The following is a 16,813-nucleotide window of genomic DNA, read 5'->3' as shown; positions in this document are numbered from 1 at the left end:
ATCATCATAATAATAATAATATATCATAATAACTTTTGTTGCTGTGAGTTGTTGCCTGTAATTGGTCCCATTGTTGTTGGGTGGTATTCTGATTTTTCCACAGTCTGCTGGTTCTCTGATCACACAAGAACCTGAAAGTGGACTGGAACCTGTAAACAGAGTCTGGACTCTGCAGCTGAGAACAGAGAGGACTGGAGGCTCTGACTGAATAAAGTCAGATGGGTAAAACAGTCTCAGAGTTTAACAATGAGCAGATGTTTGTGATGACATCAGACGCTGGATAACACTTTATTTAGAAACAGGATTATTTGGTACAAACAGCGTGACTGTGAAAACCAGTGAAACCCAAACAGACCAGAGTCTGAATACCACAGCACAAGGTTCCTTGTTTTAGTCCTACACAGATTCAGACATCAGACCTTCAAACCTCAGACCTTGGATCTTCAGATCTTAATACCTTCAGACCATCAGCTCTCATACTATCAGACCTCAGACCGTCAGATATTCTGACCTTTAGACCTTCAACTTCAGACCCTCAGACCCTCAGACCTTTAGCCTTCCGACCTTCAGGCTTTCCTACCTCAGACTTTCAGATTTTAGATGTTAACTAGGGTAGGGGGGAGTAGCTTTAATGGGAGGTAAAACTGTAAAAACTTGAAGATGAGGATGGAGTTTGCTGTTTGTTTGTCCTCAGCTCTGCAGTCTGTTTCTGTTAGCGTTAGCAGGAAGTGAGCAAGCTGCACATGCGACATTATTAGTGAACAATAAACTGAACTTTAGTTTTTTGATAGTCCAGGTTGTTTCCGGACAGTCCGACCCTCTCGGCTCCTGCTCGTCCTCTTCAGAAGGTCCTGTCGTCGCTTCTCATTCAGAAGCTCCTGGATTCGTTTGTTTTGTGTCCGCTCGCGAAACGGCGGCATCCGCGGCACAAAGAAGTTCTGCTGACCTCTGGTGATGTCCCCGTCCACACCCACAATCTGGTATAGGACCTCGTCCACCGAGTTGTTCTCCTTCTTCGAGAGTGGGATGAAGGATGATGAGGACGTTGGCACCGGTTCACTTTCAGTCTGATTGAGTTTACCTTCAAGACCCGGTCCTCCTGAGGATATGTGCGGTGATGATGTGGAGGTGATGATGTTGTGTGTATCAGCTGATGTTGTGATTGGTGGTTGTGGACCATCAATTGTTACCATGGAAAGTTTAGCAGGAGGAGTTGTGGGAGTGGTTGTTTTCTTCTGGAATAAATGTGGTGGAGCGGTTTTTCTTGGGCGCCTTGTGGTAGAATAAGTTGTAGTAGTAGTAGTTGCAGTGGTAGTAGGGGGAGTAGTGCTTATTAAAATATCTGTGCTCTCTGAGGGAACTGAAGGATCCTCATAGGACGAGTATTCGTAATCGTACTCCACGTAGATGAAGTCGGTGCTACTCCTGCTGGTGGGGGGCGGAGTTACACTGGAGCTGGGATGTGAAGTGCCAATGACGTGACTGGTGACATTACTGATGATATGGCTGCTGTCAGACCAGGTAGAGATGGATGCTGTGGTCATTGTCTCTGTGGTCAGGATCCCCGACCTGGTGGCAAAACATTTACACGGTGAAACTTCATGTTTGGTTTTGTTTTCATCATTTGTCAACCATGTTTCATCCATTTGACTTATTTTGATATAAGCTGTGTCCCAATTCAGGGGCTGCAGCCTTCGGAGGACCCAGCCTACGCGGTCTCCGGAGGCAACGGCTTCGGAGGCTCCTCCGTCGGCCGCATCAACCGTCTGTAAATGGGACGGTCTAGCCTTCAGAGCATTTCCTGATCCGAACGTAAACAATGGCCTAACGTAAACAACGGCCGGACGTTAAACATTTAAAAGTGGCGCTTGCAACGGCTCTACCGCTCCTCCGCCCCTCACTTTTTTTTTTTTTTTTTAAAGAAGTAGAATCAATACAAGGGCAGTTATCATTAATATACTAATAAACAAACCATTGAACAGCAGCCAGTGGGGTAGGCTATTAAGTGAATAGAGAATAAAGAGCACAAGTAATGTGTTTTCATAGCTTTCTTATTAAAAGTTGTCACACACAAGATGCTTTGCCTCCGCTCCTCACCTGTGCAGCCAGAGCAGAGCAGAGCAGAGCAGAGCTCAGCAGCGGGCAGCCACGCCTCCGAGACGGCCTCCGAGCCGGGTTACCGTGGCTACAGCACAGAGCTGCTACGTTCGATAGCTAACGGCTAGGTTGCTAATAACAACAACGGTGCAGCAAAGCATCTTGGGATACGGGAGGCCGCGAAGGATAGTAGCGATGCATCCTCCGAATGCAGGGGAAAGGAGGACGCATTTGGAGGAGCCTTCGAATTTAGACGAATTGGGACAAGACAGCCTTCGCACAGCGCTGTGACGTAATCGGCCTTCAAATCCACCCTCCGAAGGATGCAGCCCCTGAATTGGGACACAGCTATAGACCGAATCGCCTTGTTGTTATCACCGTGCCCTATCACCGTATAGACAAATCTGAAATGATTGAAGAAACATTACTATTTCTGTGTGTGTGTTTTGTGTTGCTGTGTGTTGTATTTATTCACTTTGGGGGAATCACGGTGTCTAGAAAGCATCAGAGGCTGCAGCTGACAGGGACAGCTGACGGCGGTTGCTAAGCTAACGGCAGCAGCAAAGCTAACGGCAGTAGCTAAGCTAACACCAGGACGTCTGCTGTTAAAACCCTCCCATTGTCGGACACAACACGAAACTACTCCAGTTAACTCAATCATGTTGTAAAACATATCCGCTGGAGAAAATATTTTTTCATGGACCGTTTATTGAGTCACTGAGTTATTAAAGTTAAACAGGTAGCTAACCGTTAGCCCAGCTAATCTCTGATAACCATGACTAATTACAAAAATGCACACACATAAATAGTAATAGTATATAGTAACATGAAAAATGAGATATATAGCGAAACTCTCGTCCGTCACTAATGTTCTCATGCTGGTTTTCTACCCGGAAGTAGTTGTAAACAACAAGGAGATTCGTCCCCCACCCATCTGCTTCATGAGGTGACATCACTTAGCTACCTGCTGATCAGCGGGAGACTGGTGGTGAAGCTGCTGACTTTGCTGAAGCTGCTGGAGTTGTCAGGGTTGCTGAAGTTTCCCTCACTGCAGGATTTGCAGCACATCTGGCGGTATCCAGCGATAGCACAGTACCGACTCAACACCTCCATCCGACAGAACACCGACCGATCACCACGGCAACGCTGCTCTGGGGGCAGAGCAGTTGTAAAAAACATTCAAGTGATTCAAGTGGAGGTGAGGTCGAGTTAAGCCTGGTACACACATCAAGATTTTCTAGATCTCAACAGATTATTTACCTGTGAGAAACCCCACACATGAAGATTAAAGGGATAGTTCACCCAAAATTCAAATTTCACTCATTATCTGCACCCTCAGGTTGACTAAGAGCTGTGAGAAAGCTGTGAGCTGTGAGAAGAGAGTCCTCCGTTCCTTCTCTGAGTTACGGGGGGGGGTCTGTGCAGCAGTATTTGTCCATATAATGGTTGTGAATGGATACCAACTTTCTTCGTCCAAAAAGACACACCAAAAAACATCCAAATACCTCCATACTGCTCGTCTGTAATGTCCCTCTTGTATTGAAGCCCCGACATGAGAAATTGTTCCGAAAAAAATTAAATAAGTCTATATTTTAAGCTTGTTTGTAGCGGAAGCTCCCAGTGTCTCGGTTCACTGCTCTTCCTGTGACCGGCGGAACAATTTCTCATGTCGGGGCTTCAATACAAGAGGGACATTACAGACGAGCAGTATGGAGGTATTTGGATGTTTTTTGGTGTGTCTTTTTGGACGAAGAAAGTTGGTATCCATTGACAACCATTATATGGACAAATACTGCTGCACGGACCCCCCCCCATAACTCAGAGAAGGCACGGAGGACTCTGAAAATTCTCACAGCTCTTAGTCGACATGAGGGTGAGTAGATAATGAGTGAAATTCGAATTTTGGGTGAACTATCCCTTTAAAAATCTTTAATTGAACAGTTTTGATTGTATTGTGTGTGGTGTGCTATCCAAATACAGCACCACACACATAAAGATTTGTCTAATGATGACACACTAGAATCTTTCCCCCCACGCCAGAAATCTCTCGTGATCAAACGTGATCTGCCATGGAGATGGTAGCCATACTGATTTGTTATGCTTCACGTTCTTCAGTCAGATCGCTTCTTTATTGGTTACATTCAATTTCACGCCATAATTTGCGGAGTCTGTGACTGATTGAAATGGGCCCCGATGATCCTGACATCCACCATTTTCCGAGCAGATTGTCGGGAGAATTTGACTCTTAACACATCTCATACCACAGGATAATCTCACAGGATAATCTTAAGAGCCATAAAATAATTGGACGATATTTGTCCTTGGTCAGAAGGTGGAAAATCAAGCCAAAATCAGACAGATAGCCTAATCTTTATGTGTGTACCAGGCTTTAGAGATTAAAAAAGTTGTTTAACTGAAAACCACATCAACAATAGATCAAAAATAAGAGGAAGAGTCAATAGGAAAACTAAGAAGAAAGAGAAGGAGGAAGAGGAGGAAAGCAGCTGGGTCAGGGTCTGATACCCCATTTACACTTGGCATTAACATGCGTTTTAGTGATCAGATTGCAGTAGGATAGAGCTTGACCACATGAAAGTACAGGTGTAAACGCACCCAAGGCACATTGAGGACGGACTGTGATCCGATCGGCCAGACCAAGTGTAAACAGTAATGTGTCCTGTATCTGCATACGGCATTGTGCCGAGCTACAGTTTCCACAACAAACTAGCCTGGTGGATATCAGCGGTCAGCGCCAGAAGCTGTGGAAAATGTTGTGGATACTCGTGGATGGAGTGAAGATGAGAAAAGTGTGGACAATAGCACAACCTCATGGTTGTGGCTAGATGGCGTACATGAGCTGCAGGAAGCTAACGCCCTAGAAAACATGCAATCTTTACTTAGCTGTGCCTAAACCCAACCAGTGGCTTCACTTACTTTTTGCTTTTTTCCCCCTATTTTAGACCTGGACATGTCAGTTTTACTAAACTTAACCAGTTGGGAGTTCTCAACGAGATTTGGTAAGATTCTACGTCACTTCCTGCAGCTCATGTACGCCATCTAGCCACAACCCAACTTCACGGATGGCTACCATTTTCTCTTCTTCTTCTACTATTTAGTTTCTGTTTTCTTTTTTAATTTACTAGCGCAAATGTGCGATCAGATGCTATCCGGTACGCATGTTAATGCACGGTGTAAACGGGGTGTGAGATTTACTTGAGAAGATCTTTGGAGTTGGCAAGTCTGCGTTAGACCTGGACAACCACTGGATGATGGCGTTCTTCGGGTCACCTGCATGGGGAGTCAAACAGTCAGCATCATGGACTCCCAGCAGCAGCACCCCCACCCCATAAATATATGTATAGAATGTGATTGGTCAATGCTTACTGCTGCAGGGTGGGGCCTGGCAGACACGGGATGTGATTGGTTGAGGTTGACTGCAGTTTCCAGCTGATCCCTCTGGACTTGAACATGTGACTTGACGCTCCTGAGTTCCGTTTCCACAGGACACTGAACACTACCAACACAAAGACATTGGTCAGATCTTATCAGTTATTGAAGCAGGGCTGTATTTACCGAAGCCTGAAATAATCTCCTGACAGAAGTCATGTAATTGTTCAGACAAAAGGGTGTGAGGTCGACCTGGAGGAGCGGTGTAAAGAGTGCAAAGGGCAGCAGGTCAGAGGTGGTTGAAACACAGCAGGTAGGACTAGAGCAAATGAAGGGGAAGGTCATCCTGAGAGGAGGAAGTCATCCTGAACATAGTCAGAACGGGGTCATCCCTATGTTCCCCGTGTCCTATGTTCCCCACCTTGTATAGGAAAGGGGAACATATGTACCCCGCTTTTCCCCAAAAGGGTCCTATGTTCCCCGTTGTGTCCGGACCGGGGAACATAGAACCTTATTTTAGAAAAAGGGTCCTATGTTCCCCGCTTTTCCCCAAAAGGACCCGGGGAACATGCAATTTTTGCCATACCTGGAAGTGGAGTTGTGACTTTGCAGATTTTTGCCTATTTTTGAGTGAGAAGTTGAGTTGTGACTTTGAGTGAGAAGTGGAATTGTCCCATTGGTTGGGTTTAGGCAATGAAGAAAGGAGTTGGTTAAGTTTAGTAAAAAGACCAGGTAGAGGCTAGACAGGCCAGATAGATAGAGTCCAGATAAGTCAGAGTCCATCGACCAGCAACAGCAGGGAACATAGGACCCTTTTTTCAGAAAAAGGGTCCTATGTTCCCCCATAGGGGACATAGAGAACACAGAGAAGACATACAACAACGGATCGAGTAGTAATCTAGACAGAGGTGGTGGAGAAGAAAGAAGAGAAAGGAAGGTGATCCCTGAGGGGGAAGGTCAGGTCAGAGGTGGCCAGTTTATGGTTGTGTTTCAGCCCTGTTCCAAGTCCAGTACCGGTGTCCAGGGCCCGGCTCGCCACACGGCTGGGCAGGAGAAGCGGTTGCAGGTGCGTTTCCCGGCCGGTCGGCTGCCCTGACAGAGCTTGCTGTGCACGGAGCGCCGCTGCTGACCCCTGCTGGACTCCTGCTGGCAGCCCACCCACCGCCGCTGCCACCCGGTCTGACCACAGGAGGCGCTGCAGTCCTCCCAGTCCCCGCTCATCCAGCTGAGGGCAAGATGACAGCAGTTACACTGTTTCAGATAGAGATTTTCTGACCAGTCTCTGTCTCATTGACCCTGATGTTAGTGTAACATAGCTACCATGGTAACCTGTGTTGTGTTACCGTAGAGAGCTGCAGGCATCGGTGTTGCAGCTGCGGCTGATGGCTCTTGGTTTGTTAATGTTGGAGCAGAACATCCTGTGAACCATTTTCCCATCTGCCTTTCTCCTGCAGCCAAATCTTGTGTACTGTTTCCCTGGCAACCATAGATCACTGTTAACAACACATATGTGTTACCCTGGTAACCAAAAGAAGAGACTGTCATACAGCAGCAGAGTTGTGTACCTCCACCACAGGGTTTGGAGCAATGTGACCACTTCTTCAGTGCCCACTCGTAGAATATGGCATCCTCCTGCACCAGGTTGGACTCCAGGGAGGACTGCAGGTGGTCCTGGATGATGTATTTGTAGGAGACTGTCACCTTGGACTCACCATGGGAACGGACCTGATACATAGAAACACAGCAGGACATGCTTGTTCTGGGCTTTTCACCTGTTCACTGACTGTGACTTGTTGGCCTTGGAAAAGATGTTGATGACTGACCATGAGGAGGACTCCATACTTCAGTGGCCCCGTGGTTGTCACAGACTCCTGCTCCTCAGTGTGCTCGTACTCCCAGGCCACGCCCTTCTCAATTACAACACGGGATTCTGGGAGCTCGTCTTCATCGTTGAGGAAGAGGTGACCCGTCTCCTGGTTCTTCACGGCTGCAGCACAATACAAGATGGTTTGCCAAGGACAACAAGCTACAGGAGACATTCACATGAGGTCAGAGATGGACAGAGTACTCCACCCCAGTACTTGAGTAAGAGTACAAATACTACTGGTCAAAATTTACTCCGTTACAAGTAAAAGTAGCTCAGTCCACATGTTACTGCAGTAAGAGTAAAAAAGTACTTGCTTTTAAAGGTACTTAAGTATCCAAAAGTACATGCTTTTAAAGGTACTTTAAGTAAAAGTAAGAGTAAGAGTAAATGTCTTATTCTTCACATCAATGAATGACTCTAATTGTTTGTAAATGAATGTAAGGAGCTTTTAACTCTTGTTAGTGAGAATGAACTCTTTGAAAGCAGCTGCACTGATGTGCTGCTTTTAGGGGTTAGGGTTTCCTTCTTTGACAAACACAGCTTGTGTTCAATAGGATTTTAGAAAAAGACCTGAAAGTAACCAGTACTTTTCAGCCTTCCTAGAAATTAACTCCAGTAAAAGTAAGAATATTTGTCTTGGAAATGTATTCAAGTAAGAGTAATAAGTACCAAAGAAATCTAATACTCAAGTAAAGTACTAGCATTTTTTTTTAAAAGTGGGGTTGTATGATCTACAAATAGCCCCTAAGTACTTTAATTGCAGTAGAAGACTCTCTGCACTCCTCCCGTTAGCAACGCCAGCCCATAATAGCCCTGCCCAGAGATTTACAACATACAGTGTTGTGAACAGACCCAAAGAAACGGCCTATTTTCGCGGCCTAAAAGAGGTTTTACCTGGAAAAAAAATACACAGTTCCATTGTTCGCTATAATATAATTTTTTCCAGCCCTTCAAAGTGCAGGAAAAACACAGTTTTTATTTGGACCTAACCAACTGCTGATCGGCGGGCGCTAACCCTGGGCGGAGGGATACGTGAGTTGGTTAGGTCCAAATAAAAACTGTGTTTTTCCTGCACTTTGAGGGGCTGGAAAAAATTATATTACAGCGAACAATGGAACTGTGTATTTTTTTCAGGTAAAACCTCTTTTAGGCCACGAAAATAGGCCGTTTATTTGGGTCTGTTCACAACACTGTATGTTGTAAATCTCTATGGGCTGGCGTTGCTAACGGGAGGAGTGCAGAGAGTCTTCTACTGCAATTAAAGTACTTAGGGGCTATTTGTAGATCATACAACCCCACTTTTAAAAAAAATGCTACTATCCCTTTAAGTACAGTACTCAAGTAAATTTACTCTGTTACTGTCCACCACTGCATGAGGTCCATCCCTCCACATACCCAGGATGTGAGGAGTCCCTTTGAACTCCTGGATCAGCAGGTGTCGTGCTCCTTTGGGGATCTCCAGGATCTTAATGTAACCTAGGTCAGAGACATGAGAAGCAATAAATCAACCCATAATAACACAGATCATCATCGCTCGGAGGTACTTCACATCTACTTCACAATGTTAAAGCAGAAGTAAGTGATCCGGTGGTTTTGGCTAACTTCCTGTCAGCAGATGGAGTTAGCAGTCCCCGCCCTCGTCCCTACGTCACCACATTCACGTGCATCCCTTGGCTGCACACAGAGAGGACCGCCCCTTTATGCCGTTCTCTCTCCTCATTGGATAAAGGTTGTAGGATACAAGGAAAGTTTTCTCCTGGGCTTACAGCAGAGCAGAGTGACTGACAGACCCGTGTTTCAGACCAAACACTCTATAGAAGTGATTGCTGGCGGAAGATATAACTATTTAAGACTTCTATTAACACAAACATTCCGCTTACTTCTGCTTTAATCCAGTGGTAATGCTCAAGTTCTGTCTCTCTGTTCGGTAAAGTCCAACAAGTGAACCACAATGTTTCTACAGGAACATCAGACAGGAGGAACCCAGAGGTTTTGGTTGGACCAGATCTGGCTCTGACCTTGTTTCTTGGTGCTACGGGTGAAGTTTCCTTTGATGATCTTGCAGCTGGAGTTATCTCCCCCACAGACTCCGCATCGATCCTCCTGCTGGTCTGAAGCGATCTGTCCGTCACAGCCAACATGCTGTACCAGGAAACAGGAGAGAGGAGAGAGGGTTATTATTTATTATGCTGTAGAATCATGTTATTTTTCAGTCAGTTATCAAAGCTCATCATTTGCTGTTTTGTCTGATCTGACAGAGCAGATGAAATCATTTAATAATAAATAACAAATGTTTCTGATAAACAATCTGCTCCTTCACTGTTCTTGCATGTGCTTCCCTCTGGAGGCACAGCAGGAACTCAAGCTAAGCTTGGCTAGACATTCGCATGAGCTAATCTGTGTTCTTTTTTTTCTTCTTGCAAACTTGATCAGTGACTGAGATGTTGAAAAATCAAAATTAATTTTCAAATGAATTTTGGTTCCTCCTCGTGTTACCTCCTGTTTCCTGAAAACACAATGTTTAAGATAAACCATGGGTGAAAGGTCAGATTGAAGGAGCTGTGTTTGAGCCACTGACAAAAAGCACAAGAACGTGAAACCCAATAAAGACCTCACATTCTCCTCGGACGCACACACTGTAGTCGTCACCATAAGAACATGGTGTCCCATCATGCACCATTCTGTTCATGGAAACCGCTGCTGCTGTCTCCCTCGACTGACAGTACAGACGGCAGCGCTCATCAGCTGCAAGGACAGAAACATGTGATTGAGCTACTTAGGGTGGAAACTTTAAAGGGATATTTCAACATTTTGGCAAATTCACCCATTGCCATAATCCCTATAGTCTTATGAGTAAGTTCATTACCTTTAATTGTTGGTGCAAGCTGTTTTTAGATCATGATTTTGAAATCACTCCGCCCAGCAGCTGTGTCTGAAATGTAGTTCCGGTTACACATTTGCCTCGAAAACAACTCTGTCTCGTAAGTTAATGTTCCATTATATATATATATATATATATATATATATATATATATATATATATATATATATATATATATATATATATATATATATATATATATATATATATATATATATATATATTTCATAGTGTGGTGAATGTGCAGGTCACAACTTGTCCACCAGAGCGTTTTGGAGTTGTTGGATTGTGTATTTTATGAGGGAAAGCCTGAAATACCATATGCCTCCATTGCGTTAGCTGAGCAGCTTGTATCTCTGCCCCGCCCATCGAAAAACAGCTTGCACTGACAATTAAAGGTAATGAACCTACTGCTAAGACTATTATATATTATATTATATTATGTTATATTATATTATTATATAGGGATTATGGCAATGGGCGAATAATATCCCTTTAAAGTGGAACTTGTTTTCAGACTATAAAGAGTTAAAGGACGAGAGGCTGTGAGTCTCCCACCAAAACAGTCATGACTGATGAGTTTAACATGTGAATCCACACATGTGCGTGTGTGTACTTACGGTCCGGGTGTTGGTATGGCAACCAGTGGTGTTTCTTTCCTTCATGTTCAAAAAATGGATTCCAGACTTTACACTGATCCTCCCTGAAAGGCAGAGACACACCGACTGAGTGCAGGAGAACACTGACCTGAGGTCAGCCAGTAGAACCCAGTAAAAACGAACTGACCTCAAGCCAGCCAGTGCAACCCATTAGAACCTCGTAGAACACTGACCTGAAGTGTATCAGTAGAACCCAGTATAACACTGACCTGGAGTCTGTTTGAATAAGCCTGTAGTAGAACACTGACCTGGAGTCAGATAGAAAACAGCAGAACCCTGACCTGAAGTCTGTCAGTGGAGGACACTCCTCTTGGCTGCACAGCTGGAACTCGTAACTGTTTCCAAAGCAGGTGCGCCCCCCGTTGGCTGGACTGAGAACAACAACAGGTTAGCGTCTCTGATTGGTGCACCTGATCTGTGACATCACAGATAATTGTCGGCCGACTCACACTGGGTTGTCGCAGCGTCTGCTCCGAAACCTGACCCCGCCCCCGCAGGTCCTGGAGCAGCTGCCGTACGGGCTCCATGTTCCCCAGCCGCCATCTTGTCTCAGGAGGTCAGGGGTCAACTTCATACAAAAACCTTTGAAGCAATGCTGCAATGAGAAGCGGTTACCTTGGAGACGCATGTTGAGTCCTCACAGAGTGGGAATCAGGATGCAGTTAGCCTAGCTTAGCACAAAGACTGGAAGCAAGACTGGGGGAAACTTTAGCTTACTAGTTGTGTTTCCATCCACCTTTTTTTATTCGCATTTTCAAAAATTGCGAATAAATACTTGGATGGAAACGCCGGAAATTCGAAAAAAGGCAGTAAATGCGCATAAAAGTTTTTACGCTTTGGGGGGGTGGATTTGTCAGTGTATCGATAAAAGGAAAATGCAACTTTTTGTTATGGAATTGAGCCAGAGTTTGTGGGTGAAGTGCTGCTGGAGGACGACTTCCAAGTCCTTCACCCGCCGACGTTCAAACAAATTCCACCGCATTTATTGATTTTTCGCCGGCTTCGTTGTAAACAAATGCACATGGGCGAGAGGAGCGTAATCAGAACAGAGGAAAAGCGAGCAGACTTGCATAGTTCCCTACTGTCTTTCTGTGTAAATATCTCATGTTACAACATGAAAACCTGCAGCTTATATTCCAGTGCGACCTATATGTAGCCTACAGTATTTTCTTTTAAATTTAGCTGGTGCGGATTATATACAGGTGCGTCTAGTCTGGAAAGTAAGTAAATTGTCCATGATGTTGAGTGTCAGCTGAGTGTCAACTGTTGGATACATTCACGCTCTCTTAATGACGTAATCTCACAGCGCACTCCTCCTCTCCCAATAATCGCAAAACAATAACGAATGGAAACGGGCATAAATTCGCATTTGCTTTTTGCGCATTTTCACAAAATCCGCACTTAAATTCGATACATTTGGATGGAAACCCAGTTACTGTCAGCTGATTGAGAACAAGCAGCTTCCATGGAAACATCTAAATCAGCAGCTAGAGCTTGGTGAGTGTTTCTTTGGTTAATATTGACGGCAGCCGTGTTCCTTCCGTCACTAGACCTTTAGTCTGATGACCGTGGTGTGTCCTTACCTTCCCTGGACCACACTTGGTCCCATCAAGCGGCGGACCCTTCTTGGTCTTACAGAAGAATGGGTTGTTGTAGTCACTGCACCACAGCTGTTTACAGGGGTCAAGGTTTGTGTACTGCAGAAAAACACAAACATACTCATTGTGTGTCACAGAAACAGACTGAAGAATGTTCAGGAGAGGAAGAGTCTTAGAACCATCAGAGCATCAACATCATCAGAAAAGAACCGACAGAACCGGATGACAAGACTTTGTTCCACCATAATGGATGGAAACTCCCTGAACAGTTCAGATGAATAAATCTGCTGATAAGTGACTTTGTGTGTGATGTCATCTCACAGTTAACAGCCTGAACAGATGTGATGTTGGGCTCCGCCCTGAGAACATCTGGATACGTCTGAACTGAAGAATTTAACTCCTGACACATCAGCCCAATCAGGACCGTCCGTCTCTTAAAGGGGCAGCGACTGGTTCTGATACAACACATACAGAGAATATCTGTGAGTGAGTAACACTGTTCCAGCCCATTAGCAGCAGGGGGCATGTCCTGCTCAGGAGAGGAGGGGCAAGAGATGGTCATTGTGGGACATGCTAACAGTGTCACCTAGCTTCCTCATTGACTTCCCCATTGGCTTCCCTGTTAGCTTTCTCTTTTCTGTCAGTGCACTTTGGTAAAAAAAAAAAAAACGATTTAAATTTTATTTTGTTCCTTGCTTTGGCAATGATTTCCTTGAGTTTGGGGGGTGGAGCTTCTGAAAGGCGGGGTGTGTTTATAGTTTCAGTCTTTGTAGTGACACGGTTGGGGCATTGATTTTAGTTTTATTGTCCTCGACCTTGTTGTTATCAAATAAAGTAAATAAAATAAAGTTCATTCATTCCAAGTGGAAATGGGTGAAAGTCAAAAAGACTTTGACAGCAGTGTGTCCATTGTCTCCAATGCTTTTTTATGCTCTGTCCTGAAAGTGAAAAGGGGAAGGTCACCTCAGACAGACAGACAAAAAGACTGACAGACAGACATACTACAGTACAGAGGCTGTATCCTGGTCCAAAGTCGAAGCGACACTGTTGGTCCATTGAATACTGAAACCCCGGCAACTGAGGCTGAGCTGGCCATTCGTGGTTAAAAGGGTCATCGCGGAGACAATCGTAGGCACTGCAGACAGGAAGGCAGACAGGGCAGAGAGTGAGAGTATCAGCTGTAGTATCAGGTGTAATAGTGTCATATCAGGTAGTATCAGATCTATTAGATGTGGTGCCAGGTGTACTGAAAGATGTTGTGCTCACTGCAGGTACTGATGCAGCTCCCTCCAGCTGCACCTGGACCAGTGGTATCGATGGAAAGTTGCCTGAACCCGTGGAGACATGATGCTGCCCAACGGCACGTCGTCCTCACAGTTGTTAGCCTCACCATCATGTTCCATACCCAACCTAAAGAGACAGTAGAGTTCTGAAATATTAAAGGGATAGTAGCATTTTTTTTAAAAGTGGGGTTGTGTGATCTACAAATAGCCCCTAAGTAGGCTACTTTAATTGCAGTAGAAGACTCTCTGCACTCCTCCCGCTAGCAACGCCAGCCCATAGAGATTTACAACATACAGTGTTGTGAACAGACCCAAAGAAAAGGCCTATTTTCGCAGCCTAAATTAGGTTTTACCTGAAAAAAAATACACAGTTCCATTGTTCACTATAATATAATTTTTTCCAGCCCTTCAAAATGCAGGAAAAACGCAGTTTTTATTTGGACCTAACCAACTCACGTATCCCTCCGCCCAGGGTTAGCGCCCGCCGATCAGCAGTTGGTTAGGTCCAAATAAAAACTGCGTTTTTCCTGCACTTTGAGGGGCTGGAAAAAATTAGATTATAGCGAACAATGGAACTGTGTATTTTTCTTCAGGTAAAAACCTCTTTTAGGCCACGAAAATAGGCCATTTCTTTGGGTCTGTTCACACACTGTATGTTGTAAATCTCTATGCAGGGCTATTATGGGCTGGCGTTGCTAACGGGAGGAGTGCAGAGAGTATTCTACTGCAATTGAAGTACTTAGGGGCTATTTGTAGATCATACAACCCCACTTTAAAAAAAATGCTACTATCCCTTTAAAGGAGCATTAACACAAATCCGCGGACAAGTGGCGGAGCATAGCTATCAGATATAAACAAGTGGGCGTCTCTCCTCCATACATGTTAGGCTTTATGGTATTTAAAAATCAGCTGTCAGAGAGAGAGCAGCCTCGTTTGGTGATAAGAAGAACACGTTCTCTAGTGTAGGAACATGAGGAGAAAAAACATGCAGGTTTTGTGTAACATTATAATTATACGACCCCCCCCCCCCTCGTTCTGCCGATGGAGAAACTCCTTGTTGTCCCTTTAAACTGTTGAATCTTGCTGAATGTCGAAACATGTAAAGAATAGTAAAGACAAACTTTTGTAACAATCTAATGTGTGTGTGTGTGTGTGTGTCTCACACATGTCCTGTTTCATGCGCAGCTACGAAGGCTGAGGAGAAGCCATCCTCCAGCACCAGGACACAGCTCCTATGGAGGTGACACATCCCTGTGACGGGAGCGTAACCTATGGAGACAGAGCCAGAGTCAGCGGTCACAGAGGTGATGGTGCTGCAGCAGCAGTGAGGGAGTCAGTCCAGTCCGGTCGTACCCTGCATGCCGGAGGGGCCGAACTCCTGCCTGGTCAGGTAGATGGTGTGGTCGTGTTGCTCAGCGTGAGTCTGCTCCCTCTGCTGCAGGTAGGACCACCCACAGACGTTCTCCAGACTCTTCTGAGGGTTCCCCACAGAGATCAGCTCCTGGGACTGAACCACAACACTGTTGGTAGGGCTGGGACCATATGCTTTTCTCCCGATTCGATTCTTCTATGATTTTTTGGATGGCGATTCTACGATATTGCCGATTCTCTCGATTTTTTGCATTTTTAACATTTATCTGCACACACATAGGAGCCTATAAATTAACATACTCCATTATAAAGTGAACTTAAACCCTTTTCAAAACCTGTACTCTCTGTATGTAAAAAAGGCTAACAAATGCACATTGCACAATATAAAAAATAAAAAAAAAATCGATTTTTGAAAAAAAAAAATCGATTTCAAAATCATCAAAAAAGATATCGCAATATTTATGTGAATCGATTTTTTTCTCCCACCCCTAACTGTTGGTGTAGAGTTTTACTTCCTGTACGTACGGTACTTTCAGATTAAAGTCACAACATGACCAGGGGTGCAGATCCGATGTCAGGATTGGGGGGGGGGGGTCCTAAACAGCCAACAGCGTGTATCACTGCTTACTCAACCGTTATATTAGTAGTAAATCATAATTTTAAGGGTCTCGGGCATGTAAAGTCTATTCACGTTCTTATCTTTCACCTCCCTCCGACCTTCCCATATCCCCAATTCTTCTCCCCATCTTCCTTTTCTCCCAGTGTATGGGACTACTTTATGCATGATTAATTGATATGGATGAATATCAATAAATTAAGCCCGAAGATTGGGGAGGTCATTTTTTCAAAGCCTACTTTCATCGGCATCTGTGTAAGAAACTACACATTTATTTGCATTGCAGTGGAGGAGACCAGAGATGGAATATGGAGTCAGAATTAGGCTACATTTGTCAAACATTATGTTCCACCATTTCAATCATTTCTTTTTAGATGTGAATCTAAAATGTGAAGAATGTGAAATCTGAAAATCCATTTGTTTAATTTTTAATAATTTAGGGTATTTTTATTGGGGGGGACAATTCATGTTTTTCAGAAATTGGGGGGGGGGGGGGCATGCACATGACAGTCCTGTACCATCAGGTCTGAGGATAGAAGCTTTATTTTGTCTACAGAGAACGTCCTGACCATAGAAGGTCAGAGAAGGTTCTGACCAGAGAGGGTGAGAGAACAGGTGAATACCTTTGTTGGTGACAGTATCATGATTCTGACCAGGACGACGTTGATGTTAGCACCAAGAGAGTGATCCTGATAGATCTCATTCACCTGGAACACAGAGGAAGTATAAAGAAACATCAGAACATTCTTTCTTGTTGTCTCCACACTGATGTGTTTCCACCTACAATGTTCATCAGGGTCAGAAGGTACTTCTGGATGTGGTCTCTGCCATGGAACAGAAGAACAGAGTAATCCACTGCCAATAGAACCTGAAGGAGGAAAAGAACTGAAGGTTACCAGAGTTAAAGGGATACACCAACATTTTTTTCTTGTCTTGCCTCACTCCATGACAAGCAGATAGACACCATCCTTTCGACTGTGCGTGCAGTACGTAATTAGCTTAGCTCAAACGCTGGAAGTGTATGGGTAGTGTTAGCCTGCCTCCACCTAAAGTC

The 16,813-nt window shown here is 44.6% G+C and overlaps 1 protein-coding gene across 2 annotated transcripts in view; it reads right to left on the bottom strand.

The window, feature by feature from the left end:
* Positions 1-269: 269 nt before the first annotated feature.
* Positions 270-16,813, bottom strand: part of LOC310997600 (A disintegrin and metalloproteinase with thrombospondin motifs 2-like) — a 30,639-nt gene continuing 14,095 nt past the window's right edge. Inside the window, exons 5-25 of one of the 2 annotated variants that reach the window (XM_083987363.1) lie at positions 16,544-16,627; positions 16,383-16,466; positions 15,126-15,279; positions 14,936-15,041; positions 13,756-13,899; positions 13,492-13,624; positions 12,475-12,588; positions 11,341-11,486; positions 11,173-11,262; positions 10,853-10,935; positions 9,963-10,096; positions 9,370-9,493; positions 8,747-8,827; positions 7,308-7,471; positions 7,050-7,209; positions 6,828-6,960; positions 6,499-6,709; positions 5,482-5,611; positions 5,311-5,385; positions 3,062-3,248; positions 270-1,569 (exon numbers count right to left, since the gene is read on the bottom strand). In XM_083987363.1, the coding sequence (XP_083843489.1) occupies positions 777-1,569; positions 3,062-3,248; positions 5,311-5,385; positions 5,482-5,611; positions 6,499-6,709; positions 6,828-6,960; positions 7,050-7,209; positions 7,308-7,471; positions 8,747-8,827; positions 9,370-9,493; positions 9,963-10,096; positions 10,853-10,935; positions 11,173-11,262; positions 11,341-11,486; positions 12,475-12,588; positions 13,492-13,624; positions 13,756-13,899; positions 14,936-15,041; positions 15,126-15,279; positions 16,383-16,466; positions 16,544-16,627 (3,330 nt within the window). In that variant the 3' untranslated portion in view covers positions 270-776. The remainder of the gene's footprint in view (positions 1,570-3,061; positions 3,249-5,310; positions 5,386-5,481; positions 5,612-6,498; positions 6,710-6,827; positions 6,961-7,049; positions 7,210-7,307; positions 7,472-8,746; positions 8,828-9,369; positions 9,494-9,962; positions 10,097-10,852; positions 10,936-11,172; positions 11,263-11,340; positions 11,487-12,474; positions 12,589-13,491; positions 13,625-13,755; positions 13,900-14,935; positions 15,042-15,125; positions 15,280-16,382; positions 16,467-16,543; positions 16,628-16,813) is intronic. The other variant, XM_083987364.1, reaches the window with a different exon arrangement.

The sequence above is a fragment of the Trachurus trachurus genome (assembly GCF_905171665.1).
Source record: "Trachurus trachurus genome assembly, chromosome: 14".
NCBI lineage: Eukaryota > Metazoa > Chordata > Actinopteri > Carangiformes > Carangidae > Trachurus > Trachurus trachurus.
Note: the sequence above shows the minus strand (reverse complement) of the source record. Positions and strands in the feature narration are given on the sequence as shown.